Raw genomic sequence first — 27457 nt, forward strand, 5'->3', positions numbered from 1 at the left:
TTGGGAAAAGGATGTAGCTTGGGTTGCTGCCCTCACTCTCACCACAGCTGCCGACTGAGATCCTGCGGCGCGCCTTCTGACCATCAGCAGAGAAGAATTGGTCAAGCTCCAAAGGGAGGATCAAGCGGTGGGTGAGATCCTTAAGCTAAAGGAGACAAATGCAGTAATGACCAGTGACATAAGACAAACAGTTAGTAGAGCAGCAAGAAGACTTCTCCATGAGTGGAGTAAACTGCATCTTGATACTGGGCTATTGTACAGACAGGCAGGTGAAAGACAACTTGTTCTCCCAGCCAGGTGCAAACCCACAGTATTAAAGCACCTCCATGATGATATGGGACACATTCACACTGATGAAGTACTGTCTCTGGCTAGGGAGAGGTTTTATTGGCCATATAGCACCCTTGGATCTGATATGTATAGATTATCTTCATCTCGACCGAGCCGAGGTGGATATGAATACATATTGGTTGTCGTGGATCATTTCACGAGGTTCTCTCAGGCATATCCAACCAAAAACAAATCTGGAAGGACAGCAGCTGAATGCATCTTTGGTGAATTCATTCAGCGCTTTGGTTACCACAGCAGATTATGTCACGACCAAGGTCGTGAGTTTGAGAACGACCTTTTCAGGATGCTGCGAGAAAAATATGGCGTTGGGCACTCGAGAACAACACCATATCCCCAAAGCAATCCTGCCGAGAGGTTCAACAGGACCCTCTTGCAGATGCATAGGACACTCGGTGAAAAAGAGAAGGAATGCTGGAAAGACCATCTCCAAGAAACTGTGCATGCCTATAATTCCCTCCCTCCCTCACCTTCCTATAGACTTATTGTTTGGTCTGATCGGTGAGAAAACCAAAGTGTCATGCAAGCACTATACAGAAAAGTGGGCAGAAAGAATGACAGAGGGGTATAAAATAGCAAGTGAAAACAGTAAATTATCAAGAACCCGGGGAAAATCCTATTATGACCAGAAGCTTCGAGGTGTAGAGTTACAGCCTGGGGATAGGGTCCTTGTGAGGAATTTCAGCAAGTAGGGTGGCCCAGGGAAACACAGGTCTTATTGGGAGAGGAGCATCTATGTAGTCAAGGAGCAGGTAGCAGACAACCCTGTGTATGTAGTTTATCGTGAGACAGGGGACAGACAAAAGAAAAGAGTCCTCCACCGTAACTTGCTACTGCTTGTCAATTACCTGTCAGTTGAAGCTCCGCCCACAAAACCCGAACTCGCACCGAAGAAACAATCTAAACAAACCAGCAATCGTGACAGAAACAAAAGACACCAAAGCGAAACAAGTGACTCTGATTCTGAAGGGAGCACTGTAGGATATTGGATGAGGGTCTCTGCAACAGGAGGAGAACCATACCAGTACCAACTGCTACTGGATTAGATATACTGTATGACCATCATTTCCGTACCTTTCAAGTTTCTTGTGCAATATCTGTAGACCATGTGCAATATGATTCCACAGTTGTATATAATTCTCGTTTTACATTTTACTTGGTCCACATTTTATTTTATTTTACCGTATGTTTATGTTAGCTGTACATATACTCTGAATAATTTACCGTTAAATTTCACTATCTTTTATTTGGCTAAAAATTACTCGCACCACGGAAAGGACCTTTTGGAGTTGCACTCAAATCTCGTTGCAATGCAGATTACAATGACAATAAAGGCGATTCTGATCCTGATCATTTATCAGGACTTTGTACATGTCTGCCAGTATAGTCAACTCATATTTGATAAATACTTAAACTAAAGAAACCCACTAAAACAGTTAACTGCTGTTATTTGGGAGATTTGAGATATACGTCATGAATTTAATTAAAAATAAATAAAATATGTAATAAGTATTTTTGAGAATTTCAGCCTGTGACCTCCAACACTCACTGGATCGGTTCGCAGCCGAGTGTGAAGCAGCTGGGATGAGGATCAGCACCTCTAAATCTGAGGCCATGGTTCTCAGCAGGAAACCGATGGACTGCCTACTCCAGGTAGGGAACGAGGCCTTGCCCCAAGTGAAGGAGTCCAAGTACCTCAGGATCTTGTTCACGAGTGAGGGGAGGATGGAGAGTGAGATTGGCCAGAGAATCAGAGCAGCAGGGGTGGTGTTGCATTCACTCTATCATACTGTTGTTATGAAAAGAGAGCTGAGCCAAAAGGCAAAGCTCTCGATCTACTGGTCAATCTTCGTTCCTACTCTCATCTATGGACATGAGGGTTGGGTCATGGCCAAAAGAACTAGATGAGATGAGATTTATTGTCATTGTCATTACACAAATGCAACAACAATGAAATTACATTTACACTCCAATTACCTCAGACAAAATACAGCAATTATTACTAGTTTACCATAATAATGGCACACATCAGAATTAAAAACAACACATATACATTTGACATTGTTTATGTGCACTAAACTTGAAGCAGTCTGTCATCCGAATTAAGGCAAAGTGGGTGAAGGCTGCAGCAGGAGAGGCCCGCGCCGCCCAGCCTGGGGAGTTGAAGGCTGCAGCAGTTAAAAACCGCGCTGCCTTGGAGCTGAGACGGGACCCATATACAGTTGGGTGGACACAGACGGGAAGCATGAGCACAATTCAAAGTCATGTCCACATACTGGAAGGTCGGATCCTGATCCACTGAGTGACCTGCTCTGTTGACCAGGAGCTAATGAAGTTGGTGGGTAGGTCCTTAGAGTTTTTCCTGATTGTTCATTGGTCAGTTTTATTCAGAGTGCAGACAGACACCTGGATCAGGCAGTTGAGCTCAGAGAGACTGATGCAGCATGTGTTCTTCTCAGGCTTGTCAGATTGGCTGTGAGTGACTTATCCTTTTGTGGGAAAATGGAAACAAGCGCTAACACTTCGTAGTTTCAGGGTGAATTCAAATGGTCTTTCTGCAATGTGCTGATGCTGAGATATGAGAGAGAGAGAGATGCTGAGGACAACAAAACATGTATGTGAAAGTGCTGGTGCATCCGTCGTCCTCAGAGAGAATAACTTTCAGCCCATTTTGAAATGGCGCTGCTCACTATTCCACGGGGCTCCCTCTTATTCACACAGGTAAATACCAACTGCTGGCAAAGCTTTGAATGCTTCTGTAACCACACAGCCAGGTCACATGACACACTTGGAATGAGGACAATGAGTTGCAATATCCACTGCCACTTAAATATCCACAGTTTTTGTACATATTTTTCTCTTGTTTATAGGTAATCTTTTTAGCTACTATGTAATTCTAATTTTTTCTATTTTCATTCTGTTAAATTTTATGTTTCTTTTCTTTTCTCCTCCAGACCTTTTAAGTCTACGTGTGGTTTACTCAGGTTTATATTTGCACTTTACCTTTCATTGTACTGGTGACAATGACAATATAGAATCTGTATCTGTCTGTCTGTACTCAGTCTGCAAACTCCTGTCTGATCTTGTCTGTCAACCCGTTGTCAGCCCTCTTGTACATGTCCTGCACCACCCTCACATAGTTATCTGCCTCAGACTTCCTCATACAATACCATAACTCTTCTCCCTGTCATAAGCGTTCTCTAAATCCACAAACACACATTGTAACTCTTTCTGGTCTTCTCTGTATTTCTCAAACAGAATTCTCAGAGCAAACATTGCATCTGTAGTGCTCTTTTAGGCATGAAACCATATTGCTGCTCACAGACCTTCACCTGTTTTCTAAGCCTAACTTCTACTACTCTTTCCCATAACTTCATGCCGTGGCTGATCAGCTTAATGCCTCTGTAATTCCTGCAGCTCTGCACATCACCCTTGCTCTTAAAATCAGGAACCAGCACACTTCATCTCCACTCCTCAGGCATCTGTCACACTGCAAGATTTTATTAAAGTCTTCAGAAACTTCACTGCCATCTGACATTTCCATGCCTCCACTGTCATCTGGACCAACAGCCTTTCCACTCTTCATGGTAAATGGACTGCATTTATATAGCCCTTTTCCATCTGCATCAGACGCTCAAAGTGCTTTACAATTATGCCTCACATTCACCCCGATGTCAGGGTGCTGCCATACAAGGCGCTCACTACACACCAAGAGCAAGGGCCCGAGGCTTAGTGATTTTCCAGTCAGGCGGGGATTTGAACCCATGATCTTCTGGACTCAAGCCCAACACCTTAACCACTAGACCATCACCTCCCCGCTTCACACTCACTATGGCAAAAAAAATAACAAATAAAAAAAACACCTCCGTGTTGGAAACCATTCAGAAGATTCAGACGGCTTTCGATGACTTTCAGTCGAGTGAGTGTCCGAGAAATTGTGTAACAGCTGGACATGCCCCAACATGTCCTGTGAGACTTCCAAGACGGAGGTGTTTTTTTTGTTGCGAGTCCTGAGCTGCTTTGTGCCGACGCACGAAATCCTCCGCACGTCTTTCATTACAAAATCTCCTGTAACAGTGGAATGTGCCGCAAAAGTGCTATGTCCAGCTCTCTTGCCATTTCTGTGGTAGTCACATGATGTCCCGGATCAACACAGCATTCAGTTTAGAAATGATCTGGTCGTTCCAGCCTGTCGATGGCCGCTCGGTGCGCTGCGTGCCCTCCGCCGCTGTGGGCTGTCTTTAAAAGGTTTTAACACTCCTTAATCCGTGTGACGCCGACAGAATCTTCACCGAAATCCATCTGAATCTTTCAAATGGTTTCCAACTGGCTGTCTCTAACAGTTTCTGAAAATATTTCATGGAGCAAAGCGGCAGTCTCTCAGCCATTTCACTGACAATAAAAATCCGATGAGGGGGGTGGACCAGTGCTCACTCAAAGCCTGCCCACAGGCGAATGACGCAAGCGACAGGCGTGAAAAAACTCGCGCATGCACACGAAGGTTCAAGCTTGGCTGATGTAATCACACGTGATTCAAATCCATATAGTTTTTGAAAAAAATAAAAAGGTCCGTTACTTTTTGGACAGACCTCGTATATACAATGAAATGTGTCCTTTGCATTTAACCATTGTAATTAGAGTTAGACACAATCCAACCACTAGAGGCAGTGTGCAGCCACAGTCTGGCACCCAGGGACCAACTCCACATGTAGAGACACTGCCTTGCTCAAGGGCAGAGTAAGAAGCAGACCCTAAATAAGAATGTTTTTGATTGTGGGTGGAAACCCACCCAGACACGGGGAGAACATGCAAACTCCACACAGAAAGGCTGTGAAGCCTTCCCATGACCTTCTTGCTGTGAGACACCAGTGCTAACCACTAAGCCACTGTGCTGAACATCCTTAGAAAATGTATTCTGAAGCATATTGTACAGGACATTACACAACTGAAAAGTAAGGGCATTATTTCCTTTTTCTCGTTTACCGGTAAAAAAGGAGATGACATCCTGAGACCCTGTGACTCCATTTTGACCTTTGATCTTTTGGCGACAATGGTACCCACTGTGCTGCTGACGGCCGAGTCGCCTCCACAGTTCTAAGGACGGAAGAAAACTGCTTCAGTTTCCAAAACATCAGATCCGAAACTCACCTGGGCAACTTTACCTTAGATGACAGCTCGCCATTGTGGGTGGAACAAACAGGCAGCGAGGATGAGCTGAGACCCAGGTGGCGACTGGAGAAAGTGGGTGGAGTCTGAATGAGGGGTGGCGTGTGTCCAAAGGTGCCAAGACCTCGCTGCTGTGACAGAAGCTGCTGGTAGGTGAAAGGGCTGATGGGATGTGGGAAATGGAAGGAGGGGCTGTAGCCAACAAAATGGAAAACTGTCAGAAAACATTCCAGGTTAGGGAGGGAAAGAAGGAAATGAGGAAAGGATGCAGCAAAATAGGAGATTAGGAGGAAAAATCAGATGTCAAATAAGTGAAAGAGTTACAGAAGGAAGGGATGAACCAAGGTAGGAAGAAAGGAAAGGAGGTAAGTAAAGAGAGGGAAGTGCTGCGTTTGATACAGTGGATCATCATATTCCACTCGATAGGGTGGAGAATCATTTCGGGATTACTGGGAGTGCCCTTGCATGGTTGACATCATACCTGACCAGTTGTTCTCACTGTGCCTTGTATAATAATACTACTTCCAACCTTAGTGACATGTGATACGGGGTTCTACAGGGGTCCGTCTTAGGCCCCCTGCTTTTCTCCCTTTATATAGCACCCCTTGGGCACATATTGCAGTGTTCTGGGATTACCTTTCACTGCTATGCTGATGATACTCAGTTATAGATGCCGATAACTAGGCATGTGGAGATTAATCAATATGAATTGGTATCTAGATACAAAGTGCGCGATGCGAGTGTATTGATTCAGCGTGCATCGATTCAACTGACGGGCAAATCGTGATTGCATCGCTCGCATCGCTTCACTGGCTTCCTGTCCCAGTGAAATCAGATTTTAAGGTTCTGATGTTAACTTATAAAATTATTCATGGACTGGCACCTCCCTACTTAGCTGACCCTAATTAAATCCTACATACCGGCCCGGGTGCTTCGTTCTCAGGGTGCAGGACTACTTTGCGCCCCTCTGGTGAATAAAACGTCTGTGGGTCACAGAGCTTACTCTTATCGTGCCCCTGTTCTGTGGAATGATCTCCCTGCATCAATAAAACAGCAGCTACACTAAAATAAGAAATGAACAAAATGGGGCAAAATGGAGCCCGATAATTGCGAAATGGGGGTAAAAAACTGTAATGTAATGGAGCAGACTGACCCAGACTGACTCCAAATATGATTTAATATGATTCAATTAAGTAGTTTTATTTAATTACTATTAAGCGAAATGGGGAGTGATAATAATGAAACGGGGGTAAAACGTAGCAAATTGGAGCGGACTGACTCCAAATATGATTCAATTAAGTACTTTAATTTTTTTTAGCGAAATGGGGACTGATAATAACGAAATGGGGGTAAATGTAACTCAATGGAGCAGACTGACCCATTGACTGAAGTTTCATGTCTTGAACGCCAGATGGCGCATCTGCCCCGACTGCGCATCTCACAAAAAACAAGCCAAACAATTAAGGTACTTATATGGAGTCAGTCTGGTTCACTCTGCTCCATTTTGTTACATTTTACCCCATTTCGTGATTATCAGCCCCCATTTTGCTCCATTTCATCCATTTCGTATTTTAGTATGGCCCATAAAACTTCTGTGCAGACTTTCAAGTTCAGACTTAAGATGGACTTAAGTCGTATGGCTAGTATAATGGCATAGTATGTTACTATGCTTTTTACTCTTAATTCATTTTATTAGTAAACGGAGCGTGCCGCGGCCTCAACTTTACCTAAATTATGGGTTTGTTAGTGAAGCTTAGGGCTAGTGGCCGGTGATCACAGTATTTTCTGTTTTCCTGTTGATATACTGCTAATGAATTATACCTTAGGTGTAGTTTTTTCTGGCCTACTAATTCTGCTCTTCTTCTCTCTGTCCGAGGTACATACAACGGATGGATCCAAACTGAAGCACCCAGACAAACCGTGAGATGAAGGCCTGAGGCGGGTGCTGCATGCTGCAGACTACATCTGAAAGGCCCACTGTTGGTGTGGACGACCCCTGCCTGTGGTGCAGATGCCTGTGTGGACTTCTCATCCTCTTTATATTATTACGTTGTTTGATTTCCTGTTCTTTGTTTCTTAGAATGACCTAAGCAGAGGGTCACCTCTTTGAGTCTGGTTTGCTTGAGGTTTCTTCCTCAAATCATCAGAGGGAGTTTTTTCCTTCCCACTGTTGCCTATGTTCTTGCTCTGTGGTTGGTAAGGTTAGACCTTACTTATGCGATGCATCTTGAGGCAACTTTATTGTAATTTGGAGCTACATAAATGAAATATGAAATTAAATTGAAAATGAACATAGTAAATTTGGACTGAAAGAATGAAGTAGGAAGGAGGATGATGAGAAGAAGGAAAGGAACAGTTGAGAAATTAAGGGAGCTAAAGAAGGATAGGAAAAGAGGACAGAAGGGAAATAAAGGGAAAAAAAAGGTGAGGAAAAGGTCGACAGTAAGGAAGCAGGAAAGGTAAAATACAGCAGAAATGGAAATAACGAGGTACGAAGGGAAAATGGGATAGTTTTTTGCATTACTGAAAGCAGTTCAGCTAATCAGAAGAAGTTGGGCCTGTGTAGGCCCTGAGGCCCGCTGCTGCCGATGCTTATCTCAGGATTTTGTGGCATCAAACAGATGAGAGGATACAACTCACCCTGGACGGGACCCCAGTCTGACCCAGGTTACTTCCCCAACCGAGGCTGGTCCCTGTTTACAGCTGGGTGACACAGACAGGCAGCATGAGCGGGATTCAAACCCAGGTCTACATACTGGCAGGGCAACCAGCCACCTGCTCTACCTGTTCAACCAATCAGATGAGATGTGTCAAGGTCAGCTGACTTGGAAGCTAGTCTTGTGGTCAAGAGTGTTTATGAACTTAACTAACGTTGTGTCCTGTCAGTGCACGGGCGCAACGTCTGATTATTAATCACCTTTATGCGCTAAAAAATTGAAATGTTTTTGAATGAAGTCACAATATATTTCTTTGGATGAAAGTGAGACTTTCTAGACTACAGATGCAACAATCTGCTCACTGTTAGTCAACTCTGGATAAGAGAAATTGGAGAGTTGTTGTGGTCAAGGCGTTGAAGCGTGTCAGCGGACTGGAGGTGGTCCTCCAGCCTGGAGGTGTGACGAGACTCCAGCCATCAGACAACACCTCAAAATCCAGTGCACCACCAAAGAGAGATTTTCTGTCTTCCATGGGAGGGTGGCGTGCACCTCCACTGAAAAGAAGGAGCCGCCAGAAGGCACCAAGAACTTTCTCTGGAGGGTGGGGATTGGTGTCGGGGGGCTGTGGGGCCGATGGTCCACTTTTCTGTGGTTTTGACTGTCAGCAGTGTTTTAGTTGCAGATTGTGATGTTTCGTTGAACTCTAACGTTTGTCGTTACCTGATGCCACCAACTGACAGGTGTCCGTACGAGCTGCTGGCAGTTGAGCTGGGACGCGAGCTGTTGATATACGCCACCAGTGAGTTAGGTGAGGTGCAGATCACCGTCTGCAGGTCAATGCTGGCGTCTGACAGCGGTGAGATGGACAGCGCCCTCTTGCGGCTCAGTCTGGGACTGGAGAAACGTGACACTGCAGACAGATGGAACAGGTGGGAGGCGTATGAGTGAGTGTGTTTGTGCTGTTGACCAGAGCACGCAGACATGTTCAATGAATGTGCTGAACCACATCGTCTGCTCGCCGCTGACACTCGGCTGCCATCTGTGCCAGCAACTGTCCAATCGAAGTCCTGACTGCTCATCACACATACGTTAAACTGCTGGCGCTCTTAAAGTGGCTTAAGAACTACAGCCTGCTGACCCGGTCCACTTCCTGCCACTGACACAAACAGAACCACTTATTACAACCTTGGTGGACGTAATAAAATCATCAGCATTTATTTATTTGTCTGTCTGTTAGCAGGATTACGTCAAAACTGCTGCACAGATTTTTCACCACAGATAGACATTGGAGCCTGGAAGACTCCACTGAAGTTTGGAGGTGATCCGGTACACGTGATCCAACTCTGATTCAGCAGACGGCTGAGAGCGTTTATTACTTTTATGTTTAACCACCAGTGATGATGGTAACGCACAAGTTAGTCTTATCTGACCGCTTTATTCAGTAACGAGTAATCTAACATGTTAATCTTTCCAAATCAGTAATCAGATTAAAGTTACTTCTCTGAGTCACTGTGCGTTACTTTTATTTTTGTATTGTGGGTCGATCGCAGCTTTAAAACAGGCATCCCGACAAGTCGCAGGTGGAGGTCTGAACTGCCCACTTCGCTCTCTTTCAGTGAGCTGCTGCACAGAGCTGCATCCCCTGTGCAGCTTAGCTCCGAGGTGAAAAACAGTTGTCTCTCAGCGCGGTGACGCTCAGAGCTATGGCTTTACAAAGACATTTTTATGCTTTTTTTCCTTTAAAACTCTGTGCCACTCTGTGAGTGTCCTCGTTAAAAACCGCTGATCCGCATGCACCCAAGTCTCTTTCTGAGGACGACATGACGTAAAAAACACTGATAAAACCTCCTTACCTGTCAGTCAGGATGTGTTTTCTGCAACATCATCATAATAATAATAATAATAATAAGCCCCTTTGGCTGCTCCCTTGTTTTGTACTCGGGGTCACCACAGCAAATCCAAGGTGGATCTGCATGTTGAATTGGCACAAATTTTACGCCAGATGCCCTTCCTGACGCAACGCCACATTACGTGGAGAAATGTGGTAGGGATGTTTTGAGTATGAGGTGCAAATGAGAGGGTGCTGTCCAGAATGACACCTAGGCTTTTGACTTGGGGAGAGAAGGGTACAGGGAACCTGTCGATGGTGATGGGTGGTGCTGGGGAGTGTTGTGATTTACTGAGGGTGGATTTGCAGCCGATGAGCGAGGCCTTGGTTTTAATGCCATTGAGATTCAGGAAGTTCCTGCTCATCCAGCTCGGAATGTCTTAGAAGCAGGTGATGAGGGAGGTGGGAGGGATGGCAGAAGTAGGTTTGGAGGAGATGTAGACCTGTGTGTCATCGGCATAGCTATGAAAATGGATCCCATGGTGACAGAGGAGTGTGCCCAGGGGGAGAAGATAAATAATGAAAAGAAGTGGACCCAAGACTGATCCCTGGGGGACACCCAGTGAAACACCCGAACACCCAGACTTGTGGTTCCTTAACTGCAAAAATTGCTGATGTTCAGTGAGGTATGATGTGAACCAGGAGAGTGCAGCACCAGTGATCCCAATGCCAACCAGGCGGTCCAGGAGCAGTGGGTCAGAGATGGTGTCGAATGCTGCGCTGAGGTCAAGTAGGATGAGGACGGTGAGTAGTCCAGAGTCAACCGCACGGAGGAGATCATTGGTAATTTTGACCAGGGTTGTTTCAGTGCTGTTTTGGATGGAAACTGGATTGGAAGGGTTCATGGAGGTTGTTTGTCTCAAGGTGGGACTGTAGTTTTGCGGCAACCACCTTTTCAAGTGTTTTGGAGATGAAGGGGAGGTTGGGGATGGGCCGGTAGTGATTAAGGACAGCTGGGTCAGCGCTGGGTTTTTTAGGATGGGTGTGATGGCAGCCAGTTTGACAGTGGGGGGGTACAGTACCAGTGGTGAGGGAGGAGTTAATTATGTTGGTAATCAAGAGAGAAGTGGATGGCAGACAGGCTTTGACAAGGGCGGTCGGAAGAGGATCAAGCTGACAGCTGGTGGCTTTTTCTTTATGGAGGAGTTCAGAGTTGATGTGTTCTGATACTCGGAGGAAATGATGAGAGGTTGGCCAGTGGTGATCATCCAGGATCAAGGCTGGATCATGTCAGGAGATGCGAAATGAGGCCAGTTGTTGGTGAATGGTGTTGATTTTAGAGCTGAAGAAGTCCAGGAAGGCCATGCACTGATCAGTGGAAATGTCTGGACGGAGGGTTTTAGGGGCTGTAGAAGGTGGCTGACAGTTGAGAAGAGGACTCTGCTGTTACCTGTGTTGATGATGTTGGAGTAGGATGAAGAATTGGCAGAGGTGAGGGAGGTCTGTATTGATGAAGGTGATCAGTGTACATTCGGCTGTGTACAGTGAGTCTGGTCTTTTTGTACAGTCGCTCCAGTCGACGACCAGTGGCTTTGAGCAGCCGGAGGTCAGGGGTGAACCAGGGAGCAGTGTGGGTAAAGGAGACATAGTGGTGAGAGAAGAGGAGTGGGACTTATATGTCAGCAGGGGAGTAGCTGATGTTTTGATGTTTCTGAAGGAGATGGGCCATTGTTCTTTGACTTTGTGTAGTTGGATGTGAATGTCAAAGTACAGTTTTGTGGTCAGAGATGGGAAATCAGTGATATCAAGGGTAGTGGGAGTGACGTCAGTGCAGCAGGTTAAATCCAGTATAGGACCTTTATATAGGTTGGGAGGTTGACCTGTGGTGTGATACTGAGACAGTCCAGTGAAAAGTTGTTAGCAAAGACACTGGATGAGTTGTCAGTGTGGATGTTGAAGTCACCGAGGAGGACAACAGTGGGGGACACATACAGATGTTAAAAGGGGTGAGAGTTCATGGAGGAAAACAGCAGAGGCATAAATAAACATTATCCATTCTTCTGCTCAAACAGCAAGCCAGGGGTGAATCGGGGGGGGGGGGGGGGGGGGGCTCGCCACAGCAGCCCGAGACTAAAGGTCCACTTTTGAAGACATTTTTTTTTTTACTATTACTACTACTACTTATAATAACAACATTTCAACAAAGTAGGTTAGAAATTGTAAGTTTTACTATTACGGTGCTGTCAACGTTTAAATATGAGGTCAGGAAAGAGCTCTTTATTTTATTTTTTAAAACAAGTATTTATGTTCATTGAAGTCAAGAAAGGGAGACTACGAGGTCTATTAGAAAAGTATCTGACCTTATTATTTTTTTCAAAAACCATATGGATTTGAATCACATGTGATTGCATCAGCCAAGCTTGAACCTTCGTGTGCATGCGTGAGTTTTTTCATGCCTGTCGGTTGCGTCATTCGCCTGTGAGCAGGCTTTGAGTGAGGAGTGGTCCACCCCTCTCGTCGTTTTTTTCATTGTTTAGGAATTGCTCAGAGCCTGCCGCTTTGCTTGATCAAAATATTTTCAGAAACTGTGAGGGACATCAAGTGGACACCATTCGAGAAATTCGATGGTTTTTGGTGAAAATTTTATGGGTTTCAAAGAGATTACGGAGTGTTACTGTCGCTTTAAGGACGGCCCAGAGCGACTGGTGGTGCGCCGCGCTCCGAAGCCGCCATCGACAGGCTGAGCGACCATTTCATTTCTAAACGGATGGCTGTATGGATCTGTGACCATCGTGTGCAATTTCTCTGGTTATCACAAGAGCTGGACATCAACCATTTTCCAGCAGATTTCACTTTTACCAAGAGATTTTGTCATGGAAAGCCGAGCGGAGGCTTCGCGCGTCACGATGGATTCGCTGCTGGAACGAGACAAAACCACCTCCGTTTTGGTCTCACAGGACGGCTTTGAGATGGCGTTCAGACAGCTGTCAGTGGTTTTTCCATCAAGTGATTATCCAAGAAATTGTGGATGTGCCTGGACGTGCCAGAACATGTCCCGTGAGGCTTCATCACAGTGTTGCGTTATGCGGCACCACCGCGACGCGCGGAATTCCTCCGCACGTCTGTCTCAATGTGCCGAAAACGTGCTTATGTCCACGTCTTTTCACAATTCCTGTGCTAGTCAGACGACGTCCCGGATAAAACACAGCGTCCAGTTTGGAAATGAACGGCACATTCCACTGTTACAGGAGTTTTTTGTCATGGAAAGAGGAGCGGAGGCTTCGCGCGGTGCCGCATGGCGCACAGCAACGCCGTGATGAAGCCTCATGGAACATGTTCTGGCATGTCCAGGCACATCCACAATTTCTTGGATAATCACTCGATGGAAAAAACCACCGACGGCTGGTCTGAACGCCATCTCAAAGCCGTCCTGTGAGACCAAAACGGAGGTGGTTTTGTCTCGCTCCAGTAGCGAATCCATCGTGACGCGCAAAGCCTCAGCTCCTCTTTCCATGACAAAAACTCCTGTAACAGTGAATGTGCCATTCATTTCCAAACTGGACGCTGTGTTTTATCCACGATGTCATCTGGCAGCACAGGAATTGTGAAAAGACGTGGACATCAGCACTTTTTTGGCACATTGAGACAGACGGGCAGAGGAATTCCGCGCGTCACGTGGTGCCGCATAACGCAACGCTGTGATGAAGCTCACGGGACATGTTCTGGCACGTCCAGGCACATCCACAATTTCTTGGATAATCACTTGAATGGAAAAACCACTGACAGCTGTCTTAACGCCATCTCAAAGCCGTCCTGTGAGACCAAAACGGAGGTGGTTTTGTCTCGTTCCAGCAGCGAATCCATCGTGACGCGCGAAGCCTCCGCTCGGCTTTCCATGACAAAATCTCTTGGTAAAAGTGAAATTTGCTGGAAAATGGTTGATGTCCAGCTCTTGTGCTAACCAGAGAAAATGCACACGATGGTCACGGATCCATACAGCCATCTGTTTAGAAATGAAATGGTCGCTCAGCCTGTCGATGGCGGCTTCGGAGCGCGGCGCGTCATCAGCCGCTGAGGGCCGTCCTTAAAGCGACAGTAACACTCCGTAATCTCTTTGAAGCCCGTAAAATTTTCACCAAAAACCATCTGAATTTCTCGAATGGTGTCCACTTGGATGTGCCTCACAGTTTCTGAAAAAATTTTGATCAAGCAAAGTGGCAGTCTCTGAGCAATTCCTAAACAATGAAAAAAACAACGAAAGGGCTGGACCACTCCTCACTCAAAGCCTGCTCACAGGTGAATGACGCAACCGACAGGCGTGAAAAAACTCACGCATGCGCACGAAGGTTCAAGCTTGGCTGATGCAATCACACGTGATTCAAATCCATATGGTTTTTTAAAAAAATAATAAGGTCGGATACTTTTCTAATAGACTTCGTATAAAGTGAATATCAGCAAAACGGTTCATCATTTTCATGTTGAGGTGGGGGGGGTCAGCAGCTGCTGAAAGTAACTAAAAAAGTAACTAGTAATCTAACTTAGTTACTTTTAAAACTGAGTAATCAGTAAAGTAACTAAGTTACTTTTTCAAGGCGTAATCAGTAATTGGATTACTTCTTCAAACCAACCTGTGGCAACACTTTTAACCACTCACTCTGTAACGTGTCACAAATTATTTTTAAAAAGTCATATTTTCTCAGAACGAAGGACACTGTTGCACATGGGGCCCTATCTTGAGGATTATCTGAATGTTGTTGCAGTTGGATGAACACCTTTGTGAATAATTACTGTATTTTCTGGAGTATGAAACACGCCTGTTTTCTGTATTTTCGGCTCTTTAATTTTGGATTTTGTGCATTGTTGAAGTGTACTTTTATAACTGGCATTTATTCTTTTATTATTAGTTCATTGTGTTTAGTACTTTGAAAGTCTATCAATAGGCAGTATTATTATTTATAATGAATGATTTTTTTTTTTTTTTTGGTCACAGGACATCCCACACTCATAAAAAGATGCAGCTCTGGAAAATATGGTACTTTTTGGCACCCCACCCCTCTTAAATATGCAACAATAAGAACAAGAACTCAGCAGAACTTCTTCTAGCTGTTCCCGTTAGGGGTCGCCACAGCAGATCAATGGTTTCCACCTCAGCCTGTCCTCTGTATCTTCCTCTGTCACACCAACCACCTGCATGTCCTCTCTCAGCACATCCATGAACCTCTTCTTTGGTCTCCCTCTTCTCCTCCTGCCACCTTTCTCCAGCCACTCCACCCTGCCTGCACTCTCTTCTTCACCTCTCTACCACACTCTCCATTACTTTGAACAGTTGACCCCAAATATTTAAACTCATCTACTTTCACCACTTCTACTTCTTGTAACTGCACTATTCCACTGAGCTCCCTCTCATTCACACACATGGACTCAGTCTGACTTTCATTCACCTTCTCTCCAAAGCATATCTCCACCTCTCCAGACTAGACTCAACCTGCTCTCTACTCTCACTACAGATCACAATGTCATCTGCAAACATCATAGTCCATGGGGACTTTCAGACATTTTGAAAAGGGTGTACTTGGATTCATATGTGTGTGTAGGTATATGTGCATTGTATGGGTATATAGACAGATTATAAACATTAGGAAAATATTTATTTAATTTACTATCGGTAACTTTTATTTATTTTATTTGTAAATATTCACAAAAAGGAAACATGAAAATAGAAAAGGAAAAAAAATTGTGAGTATGTGTATATGTAATTCTGTTTATATGTATGTATGTGTTGTGTGTGGTATGTATAGAGATATTTAAATCTCTTTGGTGTTAAGATATGCAGATGTGGGTGTATTTATGTTTTGTTCATGTGGTTTTTGACATGTCTGGTGTAAATTAACCTGAAACCTGAAGACTCCTGTCTGATTTCATCAGTCACCTGTCCATCACCACTGTGACAAGAAAGGACTCGGAGCTGAATCCACTCGTCAACACCCTGTCAGACCGCCAACACACTCTTAACATAGTCTTCCTTTAGAATGACCCCAACACCATTTCTCTTCCTGTCCTCACCATGATACAACAACTTGAACCCCCACCTGTGCTCCTGCTCTTACTTCCCTTCCACACACAGTATGTCTACCTTTCTCCTCTCCATCATATCTTCCATGTTCTCTCTCCCCTTTAACCTTCAGACTGCCAACATTCAAAGTCCTGACTCTCACTTCCACCCTTCTAGTTTTCCTCTTCTCCTGCTGTTTGTGAACACGTTCTCCTCCTCTTCTTCTTCTTTGCCCAACAGCAGCCCAATTTCCAGCAGCACCCTGTTGAGCAACAGCACCGGTGGCGGTCGTTGTTAACCGGGGTCTCGACCGATGTGGTATGGAAATTCAATTTGTACTCTGCATCTTAATGTTGGCTTATTTTATGCATTTATCTGGGCTTGGGACAGACACTCAGAGTGTACGGGCTGCAAACCCCATGTGGCTGAGTTTAGAGCTCAGCAGAACAGAACTCAGTACTACTTTTCTGCCCCGCCCCTACTTTTCTGGTGGGGCAGAAAAGTAGTGTTAGAAGCACGGAGCAGAAGTCCAGCACTGGTCAAGAAGAACAATTTCAAACGTCACAGTTCCTTGATAAGAGGTTTGACGTTTTAAGCAGACTGGTGAGAGCTGATGGTTTGATGTCTTCTGTTCAGGTAAATTTGAATAGAAGTTTTATCTGCTATGGTCGACCTCGTGTAAACGCTGGCATTGTAGCCCCTGATGTCGTACAGTGTCCTTTTGGTTTTTACTGTATCTGTCTCACATCTTCAAACGCTCAGTCTGGCGACTAAGAAGCCACTGTCCTGCCGGTGACATGCGTTGATGTTGATGAAAGTAAGAAGATTATGGGTTCGATTCCCACCTGTGGCCTTTCTTTGTGGAGTTTGCATGTTCTCCCCATGTTTGCATGGCTTCCTCCCACATCCACAGACATGCAGGTCAGATAAACTGGAAACTTTAAACTGTCTGTAGGTGTGAATGTGTTTGTCTTAGGCTCCATCCATTGTGACACACCCATTATTTGGAATAAGCAAGTCCAGAGAAAGAGTTTTTAGGGCTGATAAAACAATCACAAAGTGCTCTGTGGGCTACAAAGTCTCATTTCAAAGCGCCTGATTTGGCGTCTGTGGTCTTGGAAGGTCAGATCTTTGTAGAACACGACCCTGGAAGGATGCACACAGACAGAACAGCCAGTAAATATTTGTAGGACAGCACTAGACCACGGTCATCTTGTCTCAAGGAAAAGGTGTTGCAAGTGTCCACCTGCACAAGTCACCTCAGGTTTGGACATGGACGCTGTGGAGCAGTGGGCGTAAGGCAGAAGCAGTTCTTCAGCAGGTTTGACTCCCCGAGTGCACCGACACCCCACATGTCCCTCTGAGCAGGAACCTCAGTGGCCCTGGGACTCCACCACACCAACCATCATCTGTCTGTGACAGCCTAGAGACCAAAATGGTGGGCTCGAGACCAGAGGATCCTCTGTTCGATTCCGTCAGACAGGAAAATCACTGAGGTCCCCTTGGCGAGGTCCTGAATCCCCAAGTTGCTCCTTGTGTTCAGTGTGAGGACAAAGCGGTTATCCTGATCGTGTGCGTGTTGAACCTTTTTAAAACGTCTGTCAGTGCAGAAGTGATTTGGTAGCGTTTGTGCACTTTAAGTGTCTTGCTGCTTATTGTCTGTCTGCTGCCACCTGCTGGCTCAGGAGGATGTGACGAGCATGAGCGATACTCACTGTCGATGGGGGTGATGTAGTCGGACAGGGGGCCCGCTGAGCTGGCACCACTCCCCTGCATCAGTAGCTCGCCGTAGGCGTTCTGGTGGCTCGTCATCAGGTGGTAAAACTCAGCTGGCCCTGCCCCCAGAGGAGGTGGAGGCGGGAGCGTGAACAGCCCGCTGTCTTTCAAATGCTCATGGGCCACTGCAGGGGGACAACGAAAAAGATTCTAAAGCTGCTGTTTCCTCCTTCAGTCTGTCAGCTTCCTGTGAAACCTGTTTGAAGGTTAAAACGGCAAAAACGGGCTCCAGCGGCGTTACGCCTCACGCCGATCACAGCAATGAAGTTGCCAGTTTCTGGGAATTGTGTAAGCAGAGGTCAAAAGGTCATTTCAATAACAGAGGTCAGTCACATTCTTGCATAAACTAATCACATTGATAACGCTACTAAATAAAAACAAACTGCAGGTAATGACAGTGTGAGGGTCAAAGGTCACTAGGGCGTCGCTGTGGGTTTTGAACTTTAAAAGCAGTGTCATGTGAGCTCTGACAAATAAAAATAAGATTAATTTCTCCCACAGGAAAATATTTTCTTCCTGTTTTTAAGGTGTACTCGCACCATCCACTCCGGGCTGTGACAGAATGCGTCTATTCTGTTCGACTAGTGCGACTGTTCTAGGACTCGGTCCAACTGGACTCACCCGCAACTGTGTGTTGTTTGATCACAGACATGGTGTGACTACAGATGCCACGTCACTGACAGGACTGTTCAATTTAACAGTTACTGCTAATACTACTTCTTTCATGTCACTTCTAATATTATTACTACTACATGAACAATACAGTCTTCAACTCATTTAACAACATTTGGGTTAAAAACTGGTTTGATTTGTCACCTAATGGATGAACCTGAATTGTGGAAAATGAGTATTTCCTCTTCCCCTGTTGCCTCTATGAAAATCTTGTCATGCGCGCAGTTTGATTGGTTGATAAATCAATGATTGCCTCAATTAATGGGATGGGGCAGGTTTAATATGGCTTTCTATGGGGAAGTGGGGTTAGGTCATTAACAGAAATACTCAGGATGTTGCCGCATCCAAAAGCACCACAGGGACTGTGTTCATCCGGTGCTGTTTACCTTCTGTAAGACAATCCTGAGAAGTGACCTCAGAGTATATGATTCCTGTGTCAACACAAGCACCTGTGTAAAAAAAAGGTGCATCATTATCTCTGTCACGCGTGTAACGTGTTGTGAAGCACATGTGGCTCTGCATGCAGATAAACCCTAAACTCCAAACCCAGCAAATCAAGACACGTCTGTATGTGTCTGAGAGCGTCTCTGTGCAGACTCTCACTAATGGCAAATACAAGGATTCATCACCTCCGGGTCCTCAACGCAGTCTCCTCAGCCGCACCAGAACTCTGGTTCCTGAACTTTTTGCATTCAGTGAATCATACGTACGTTCTGTCGCTGAGATGACGGAGAGGGCGGGGCCGGCGTGCACCGTGTGCAGGTACTGCTCCATGTGAGAGCTGACATAGGGTGGCGGCAGGCCAAAGGGGGACTCGCCAGTCGCCATGGCAGCCGGTGAGAGGCGGAGCAGGGAGATGTCAGAGATGATGGGGGCGGCAGACAAACCTGTGGGACTGGACCAGGAAACCAAATGAACCCAGATTAGAGCCACCAATAAAAATATAGACGTCTGAAATTAATTCACCTCAAAGTCACGTGGATACAGTTCAGAGTTTATCCTTTATTTGTGTTCATTCCTGTGTTGGTTCCCCCCCCACACACACACACACTATCCCGACCAGACCAGACTCTGACCTTTGGGCCATTTCATGATGATTCATAATGAACCATCACAAACACCGGAGTACGACTTCAAACACACACCGGTGCTGCTGCGAACCACATCAGACGCTTCTGCACAAACAGAATTAGCAGTACTGGTTAAATTGAAGCATCCTGTCAGTAATGTGGTGTCGGTCATCCTGCCAAAAACCTGGACCGTGGTGGAAAACAATGGCTCTGTTTTTCCTCATCCACTCACATTTGAATTTATTGAAAACAAAGAGCTGTCCATCAAAAACAATTAAAGAAATTCACATCAAAACACTAAAATATTTGTTTAATCCATTAAACAAACGTGATTTGACAAAAGATTTTTAATGACAGTCTGAAACCATATACTCTGTTACAAATGCTTTAATGTCCAAAGACTTTAACAAGAACTTTGAAATCTGATTCATTTGTTTGAATCAGAATAGCTTTTATTTACCAAGTATCTTCAAAGAATACAAGGAATCTGACTTCAGTTTGAGCTGCACTCTCTTTGTACGGCATCTAGAAATATACACTAAACACTGAACGATTCACAGGAATAAATGTGCAAATTAAATGTGCAATAGAAAAAAAATGTGTGAAACAGACTGAAGTTGTACAGGAGGTATATGAATGAGTGATTTTTTTTTTTTTGTCAATGTCAATTTTATTTGTATAGCAACATGTTCAGCAACACCAGCTGCCCAAAGTGCTTCACAGTTAAAATGATATCAAAAACATTACAAACAACATTACATAAAACAAAGAAGGCAATTAAAATCCAAGAACAAAGACAGTAAAAAAAGGTCAGTTAAGTTATTCATCAGTGTGATGGCCTGTGGCAGAAACTGTTCCTGTGTCTAGTTGTTCTGACTTACAGAGCTCTGTGATGTCGACCAGACGGGAGGAGTTTAAACAGGATGTGTCCAGGGTGGGAGTGGTCTGCAGAGATGTTACCAGCTGGCTTCCTGATCCTGGACCGTATAAGTCCTGGATGGGGCAGGCGGGCTCCGTGATTTTTTCTGCAGACCTGACAGTTGGTGAAGCCTGTGCCTGTCATGTTTGGAGCAGAGGGAAACCAAACAGAGATGGAGATGCACAGGACGACTGGAGATGGATGTGTAGAAGATGGTGAGCAGTTCCTGGGGCAGGTTCAACTTCCTGAGCTTTCTGAGGAAGTACATCCTCTGCTGTGCCTTTTTCCTGATGGAGTCTATGTGGGAGGTAAACTTCAGATCCCGGGAGGTGGTGGATCCCAGGAACCGGAAAGTGTCCACAGTAGACACAGTGTTGTTGTGGACTTTGGGGGGGGGTGATGGTGGGTTTCTACTGAAGTCTACTATCATCTCCACAGTCTTGAGTGGGTTCAGCTCCAGGTTGTTCTGACTACACCAGAAGACCAACTGTTCCATGGACGAGTCCAATGATGGTGGTGTTGTCTGCAAACTTAAGGAGTTGAACAGAGGGCTTCCCTGAGGTGCAGTCATTTGTGTAGAGGGAGAAGAGCAGTGGGGAGGCATACGCCCCTGAGGTGCACCAGTGCTGACTGTCCATGTGCTGGATGTGATGCTCCCCAGCCTCATCTGCTGTGTCTTGTCCGTCAGGAAGTTGGAGATCCACTGACAGGTGGGAGCTGGCACAGAGAGGTTGGAGAATTTTAGGTGGAGAATGTCGGGATGATGGTGTTGAATGGCAAGCTGAAGCCCACGAACAGGATCCTCATGTACATCCCTGCAGATTCCAGGTGTGGCAGGATGTAATGCAGACCCACATTGACTGCATCCTCAACTGACCTGTTGCCCGGTAGACAAATTGCAGGGGGCCCAGCAGGGGTCCTGTGATGTCCTTAAGGTGGCTCAACACCAGCCGTTCAAAGACTTCATGACTACAGATGTCAGGGGCGATGGGCCTATAGCCATTTAGTCCTGTTATGGAGAGTTTCTTTGGCATTGGGATAATAATGGAGTGTTTGAAGCAGGAGGGGACATCACACAGCTCCACAGATCTGTTGAAAATCCGGGTGAAGATGGGCACCTGCTGACAAGCACAGTCTCTCAGACATGAGGGAGAGACACCATCAGGTCCTGGGAGTCTTCTTGATCTTGTGTGTTTCGCTTGCACATCAAATGATCCTATATGTCAAACCATCTAGGAAGTCATCGAAGCTTTAGGTCAACGTAGCCAAACAAGCAAAATTTATCCACTAATGGTCATTTAATGACACTGAGGTCTTGCTGAGTTTAAAGGACACAGAACAGTGAGCACTGCTGCTCTGATTGGCTGGTGTTGGTTGGTTGATGTTGGCCTAAAGGGGCGGCGCTGTACATGTCGGCAGTATCTGAGTTGGAGGAAACAAAGCCATCTCCTCCAGCATGGCGTTTACAAGCGCTGACAAAAGAAGCACGCCTCTCATTACGCCGTATGCAAATAGTGATGAAGAGGCCAGCGCCCACGTGTCATGTTAGACAATCACAGAGGTCACCTCTGACACGCTGCCACGCAGCCGTAATAAAGTACGGCGCTGGGCGACAAATGACGCTGCACTTAATTTGCTGTGCATGTTGCTGTAATTAGGTGAATTTGGCACATGCAGGAGCAGCGACAGGCAGATCAAGGTCTTGATGAATTACGGGTCCACTGTCAAGATCAAATCACATTAATCAGGTGGCCGAGTCCGCGGACAGGCGCACCCCTCCCCCACCAGCCCGCTGCCATGATGAATAGCCCTGCTTGTGCCGGGCGTAAAAGTATGCATCACCATCAAAGGTGTGAATTTAAATGGAGTCGCACTTCTTTTTTTGTCTTGGTGCCGTTTTTCTTTACTGATGAAGGAAGTTTGAAATTGTTTGCATTGCTGTTTGTGAAAACTGCTATTTACGCATAAATTTCTATATTTGGCCTAAAAACTAGAACCAACAACTGTGACAGGACAGGATCTGATTCAGTTTTAGCTCTGTGTGTCAGGAGCTCTGCCTCCTCAGACCTCCTCAGACCTCAGCAACTCCTAGTTGGTTAGTTAGTTAGTTTGTTATTTCCATTCTTTGAGCAACATGTGACTTTAATGGTTTTCTGTTCATGGAGCAGGAACAGTTCAGCACAAGCCTCTGTGACGCCCCCTATAGCCTGTCATAACGAGGTGAGCAGTGCAGTTGGCTGGTCCCTAAAACAGGGAGCAGGAACCCAAACCGGAATTCAAACCAAATCGCATCAATGTCAGTGGAATGTCCAAGTTCTGCTTCTGAAAGCCAGAACAATATAGTGACAGTGAAACCTTAAATGATTCCTTCATGTGTGTAATTGTCTCAGCCCACAGGTTCTGCTTTCACCTTTCATCTGTTTGTAGGGTTACAAACAAACATGGTGGAAATTTTTCACCTGACAGTGACAACAGTTTTCCAGCTATTCCCAGATTTCAAGTTTTCTGGAAAATAGAAGTCATTTTGTGTACAAATTGTTTTTTGTCTGGAAAATATTAAACTGTCGACACTGAGACACTTGTTCATTGGACACAAAGGTCCTCCACAGTACAGAGTTAGCTCATTTAAGACTTTTAATGATATTTTTCAATCAATCAATCAATCAATCAAACTTTATTTACAGAGCACTTTTCATACAATTAAATGCAACACAGAGTGCTTCATAAAGTAAAAACAGTACCGTTGAACTATCGACCCACGTAAAAACATCAACCCACAAAAATCCACGTCGTACACACCACCGCTCACCACACACACACGCACATTAAAAGAATAAGAGAATAAAGGCAATAACAATTTAAACAAGATAACAAAAATAAACATTAATTAAAGCTAAACTACAAAGATGAGTCTTGAGCCTATTTTTAAAAACCTGAACATTCTCTGCAGCCTGAGCCCCTCCGGCAGGACTATTCCAAAGACGAGGACCGTAAAACTGAAAAGACGCCTCGCCATGAGTGTGGTGTTCTGACTTTGGGAATGACTAACAGTCTGCTGCCAGAGGAGCGCAGAGAGCGTGAGGGTTCATATGGTAAAAGCATTCTGAAAGATAAGAAGGGCCAAGACCATTAAGACATTTAAAAACCATTAAAAGAACCTAAAATCAATCCTAAAAGACACGGGGAGCCAATGCAGCGATTTTAAAAACCGGTGTAATATGCTCCCGCCTTGTAGTCCTTGTCAGAACACGAGCTGCAGAATTTTGCAAGAGTTGGAGGCCGGATATATTCTTCTTAGGAAGACCAGAAAGCAGGGCATTACAATAGTCAATACGACTAGTGACAAAAGCATGCATCAGCGTCTCCGTGTTGGCTCGAGAGAGAATGGGGTGGACTCTGGCAATGTTCTTAAGATGGTAAAAACCTATTTTAGTAATATGTTTAATGTGTGGAATAAAAGTCAGCTCAGAGTCTAAAATTACACCCAAGTTTCTCACTTCTGGAGATGAATTAAAAGAAACTGACTGAAGTTTTGGTAAAAGTTTCATTCTCAGGGCCTCAGGACCAATAACTAAACTTCGGTTTTGTCCTGGTTGAGATGGAGAAAGTTTTCTGCCATCCAGGATTCGATATCTAAGATACAGTTAAAAAGTGTGTCCACTGGTCTTCTGTCATCAGGAGACACAGAGACATACAGCTGTGTATCATCTGTGTAGCTGTGAAAGCTAACTCCATGTCTCCTGATGACACCACCAAGCGGGAGCATATACAGGTTAAAAAGGACTGGTCCCAAAAGCGAAACCCTGGGGCACACCACATGACTTCATGAACATGAGAAGAGCAGGTATCGAGACTTACCATAAAAGTCCTGTCTGTAAGATATGAAGTAAACCATTTGTGCACAGTACCAGAGAGGCCAATGTTCTTCAAACGAGCTAAAAGGACAGTGTGGTCCACTGTATCAAAAGCTGCGCTCAGATCCAGTAGAACCAACACTGTCAACTTCTTAGAATCAAAATTTAATCTAAAATTATTTAATACCTTTAAAGGGGCTGTCTCAGTGCTGTGGTTCACCCTAAATCCTGACTGAAATTGCTCTAGGACATTGTGGGAATTAATAAAATCACTAAGCTGAATAAAGACTAGTTTTTCTAAAATTTTACTTAAAAATGGTAAATTGGACAGCAGTCTAAAATTGCTAAAATCACTGGAGTCTAAACTGCTCTTCTTCAGCAGGGGCCTCACCACCGCCCCTTTAAATGCAGCAGGAAAGACCCCCGTTTGAAGAGAGCAATTCATGATGCTTAAAAGCTCATCTCTAAAAGGTCCATAAAATAATTTTAAAAACTTTGTCGGGATCGGATCTAAATCACATGTGGTGGGCTTCACTGAGGAGAAATCCTTATCAAGCTATTTTTATAGCTATTGACTCTGGTGACTGTGTTATTCTGGTGCTTTTAGATTTAACGGCTGCATTTCACACAGTGGGCCGTGAAGTCCTGATCTCTGGCTTTGAGCAGTGGGTCGACATCAGGCACACAGCACTGGAGTGGTTCAGGTCGTACTTCGCAGAACGAACTTTCTGCGTCAGCCTTGGTGACTCTGTGTCCTCCTCTCTCTCGTGGGGTCCCACAAGGCTCTGTTATAGGCCCTCTCCTTTTTACTCTTTATATTCTCCTGCTCGGTTCTGTAAGCATATACAGTAGTGTTCAGAATAATAGTAGTGCTATGTGACTAAAAAGATTAATCCAGGTTTTGAGTATATTTCTTATTGTTACCTGAGAAACAAGGTACCAGTAGATTCAGTAGATTCTCACAAATCCAACAAGACCAAGCATTCATGATATGCACACTCTTAAGGCTATGAAACTGGGCTATTAGTAAAAAAAAAGTAGAAAAGGGGGTGTTCACAATAATAGTAGCATCTGCTGTTGACGCTACAAACTCAAAACTATTATGTTCAAACTGCTTTTTTATCAATCCTGTGAATCACTAAACTAGTATTTAGTTGTATAACCACAGTTTTTCATGATTTCTTCACATCTGCGAGGCATTAATTTTGTTGGTTTGGAACCAAGATTTTGCTGGTTTACTAGTGTGCTTGGGGTCATTGTCTTGTTGAAACACCCATTTCAAGGGCATGTCCTCTTCAGCATAAGGCAACATGACCTCTTCAAGTATTCTGACATATCCAAACTGATCCATGATACCTGGTATGCGATATATAGGCCCATCACCATAGTAGGAGAAACATGCTCATATCATTATGCTTGCACCACCATGCTTCATTGTCTTCACTGTGAACTGTGGCTTGAATTCAGAGTTTGGGGGTCGTCTCACAAACTGTCTGCGGCCCTTGGACCCAAAAAGAACAATTTTACTCTCATCAGTCCACAAAATTCCTCCATTCCCTTTAGCCAGTTTGATGTGTTCTTTGGCAAATTGTAAACCTCTTCTGTACATGTCTTTTATTTAACAGAGGGACTTGGCGGGATTCTTGCAAATAATTAGCTTCACACAGGCGTCTTCTAACTGTCACAGCACTTACAGGTAACTCCAGACTGTCTTTGATCATCCTGGAGCTGATCAATGGGTGAGCCTTTGCCATTCTGGTTATTCTTTCTATCCATTTGATGGTTGTTTCTGTTTTCTCTCTTCCACGCATCTCTGGATGTTTTGTCCATTTTAAGCATTGGAGATCATTGTAGATGAACAGCCTATAATTTTTGGCACCTGCGTATAAGTTTTCCCCTCTCCAATCAACTTTTTAATCAAACTACTCTGTTCTTCTGAACAATTGTCTTGAACGTCCCATTTCCTCAGGCTTTCAAAGAGAAAAGCATGTTCAACAGGTGCTGGCTTCATCCTTAAATAGGGAACACCTGATTCACACCTGTTTGTTACACAAAATTGACAAACTCACTGACTGAATGTCACACTACTATTATTGTGAACACCCCTTTTCTACTTTTTTTTTACTAATAGCCCAATTTCATAGTCTTAAGAAGTGTGCATATCATGAATGCTTGGTCCTGTTGATTTGTGAGAATCTACTGAATCGACTGGTACCTTGTTTCCATGTAACAATAAGAAATATACTCAAAACCTGGATTAATCTTTTAGTCACATAGCACTACTATTATTCTGAACACTACTGTACGAGCACATCTCCCCCGTTTCAGCCTCACTCCACTGGCTGCTCAAACAGTCTAGGATTCATTTTAAAATTCTTTTACTGTTTTTAAATCCCTGAATGCTCTTGCCCCCACCCTCACTCTCTGGCTCCTACGCCCTTATAAACCCAGCCCGCTCTCTCAGCTCAGCTGATCAGCTGCTACTCAGTGTGCCGAAAACCAAGTGCAACCTCAGAGAGGATCAAAACATTTGCTGCTGCAGCTCCAAGATAATGAGTGACCCGCCTGAGCAGATCAGACAGATCTCACCTCTGTCTGCTCTTCTCCTTGACCTTTGACACCTAGAGAGACATTGACTTCATTCTTTATTTGATTTATTGTTTTTAATCATTGGTTGTTATTTTTATTGATGTTTTATGACTTTTAACTATTTTAGTTGTATTTTGTTCATTTTATGTGAATTGTCTTTTATGATGATGTTTATTTCAGTGCAGCACTTTGGTCCATTTTGGTTGTTTTAAAGTGCTGAATAAATAAAGTTGGTTGGTTGCTTAAAGTGTTGTGATGTAGATGTTCGTAACGTCCACTTACCCTGCACGGCGTGCAGCATGTTGTGTCATAGAGGCATCGTCCATCGTGATGCCGCATGTCGATGGGAATGTGCGCTGGGAAGAAGTGGTGAGGGGCTAAAAAGGACACAAGACACAGAGGGCTGACTTGAAGAAGTAGATCACCTTTCAGACCATTTCAAAGGCAAACGGGTAACAAAAAAGCAAGATGAATTCTGAGCACGTTGAAGACTTTCATGTAAAATATTACAGACGTGGAATAAATA

General features: G+C 44.6%; 1 protein-coding gene across 1 annotated transcript; it reads right to left on the minus strand.

Moving 5' to 3' along the window:
* LOC117506025 (zinc finger protein GLI2-like) lies at positions 1-27320 on the minus strand (the record flags this gene model as incomplete). The annotated part of the gene is made up of 7 exons (XM_034165564.1): positions 27214-27320; positions 19210-19394; positions 17767-17952; positions 8892-9081; positions 5511-5706; positions 5332-5442; positions 1-145 (listed from the first exon to the last, which is right to left on the minus strand). Coding segments are annotated over exons 1-7 (1057 nt in total), but the record flags the coding sequence as incomplete, so codon positions are not given.
* Positions 27321-27457: the final 137 nt, after the last annotated feature.

The sequence above is a fragment of the Thalassophryne amazonica genome, unplaced genomic scaffold (assembly GCF_902500255.1).
Source record: "Thalassophryne amazonica unplaced genomic scaffold, fThaAma1.1, whole genome shotgun sequence".
Taxonomy (NCBI): Eukaryota; Metazoa; Chordata; class Actinopteri; order Batrachoidiformes; family Batrachoididae; genus Thalassophryne; species Thalassophryne amazonica.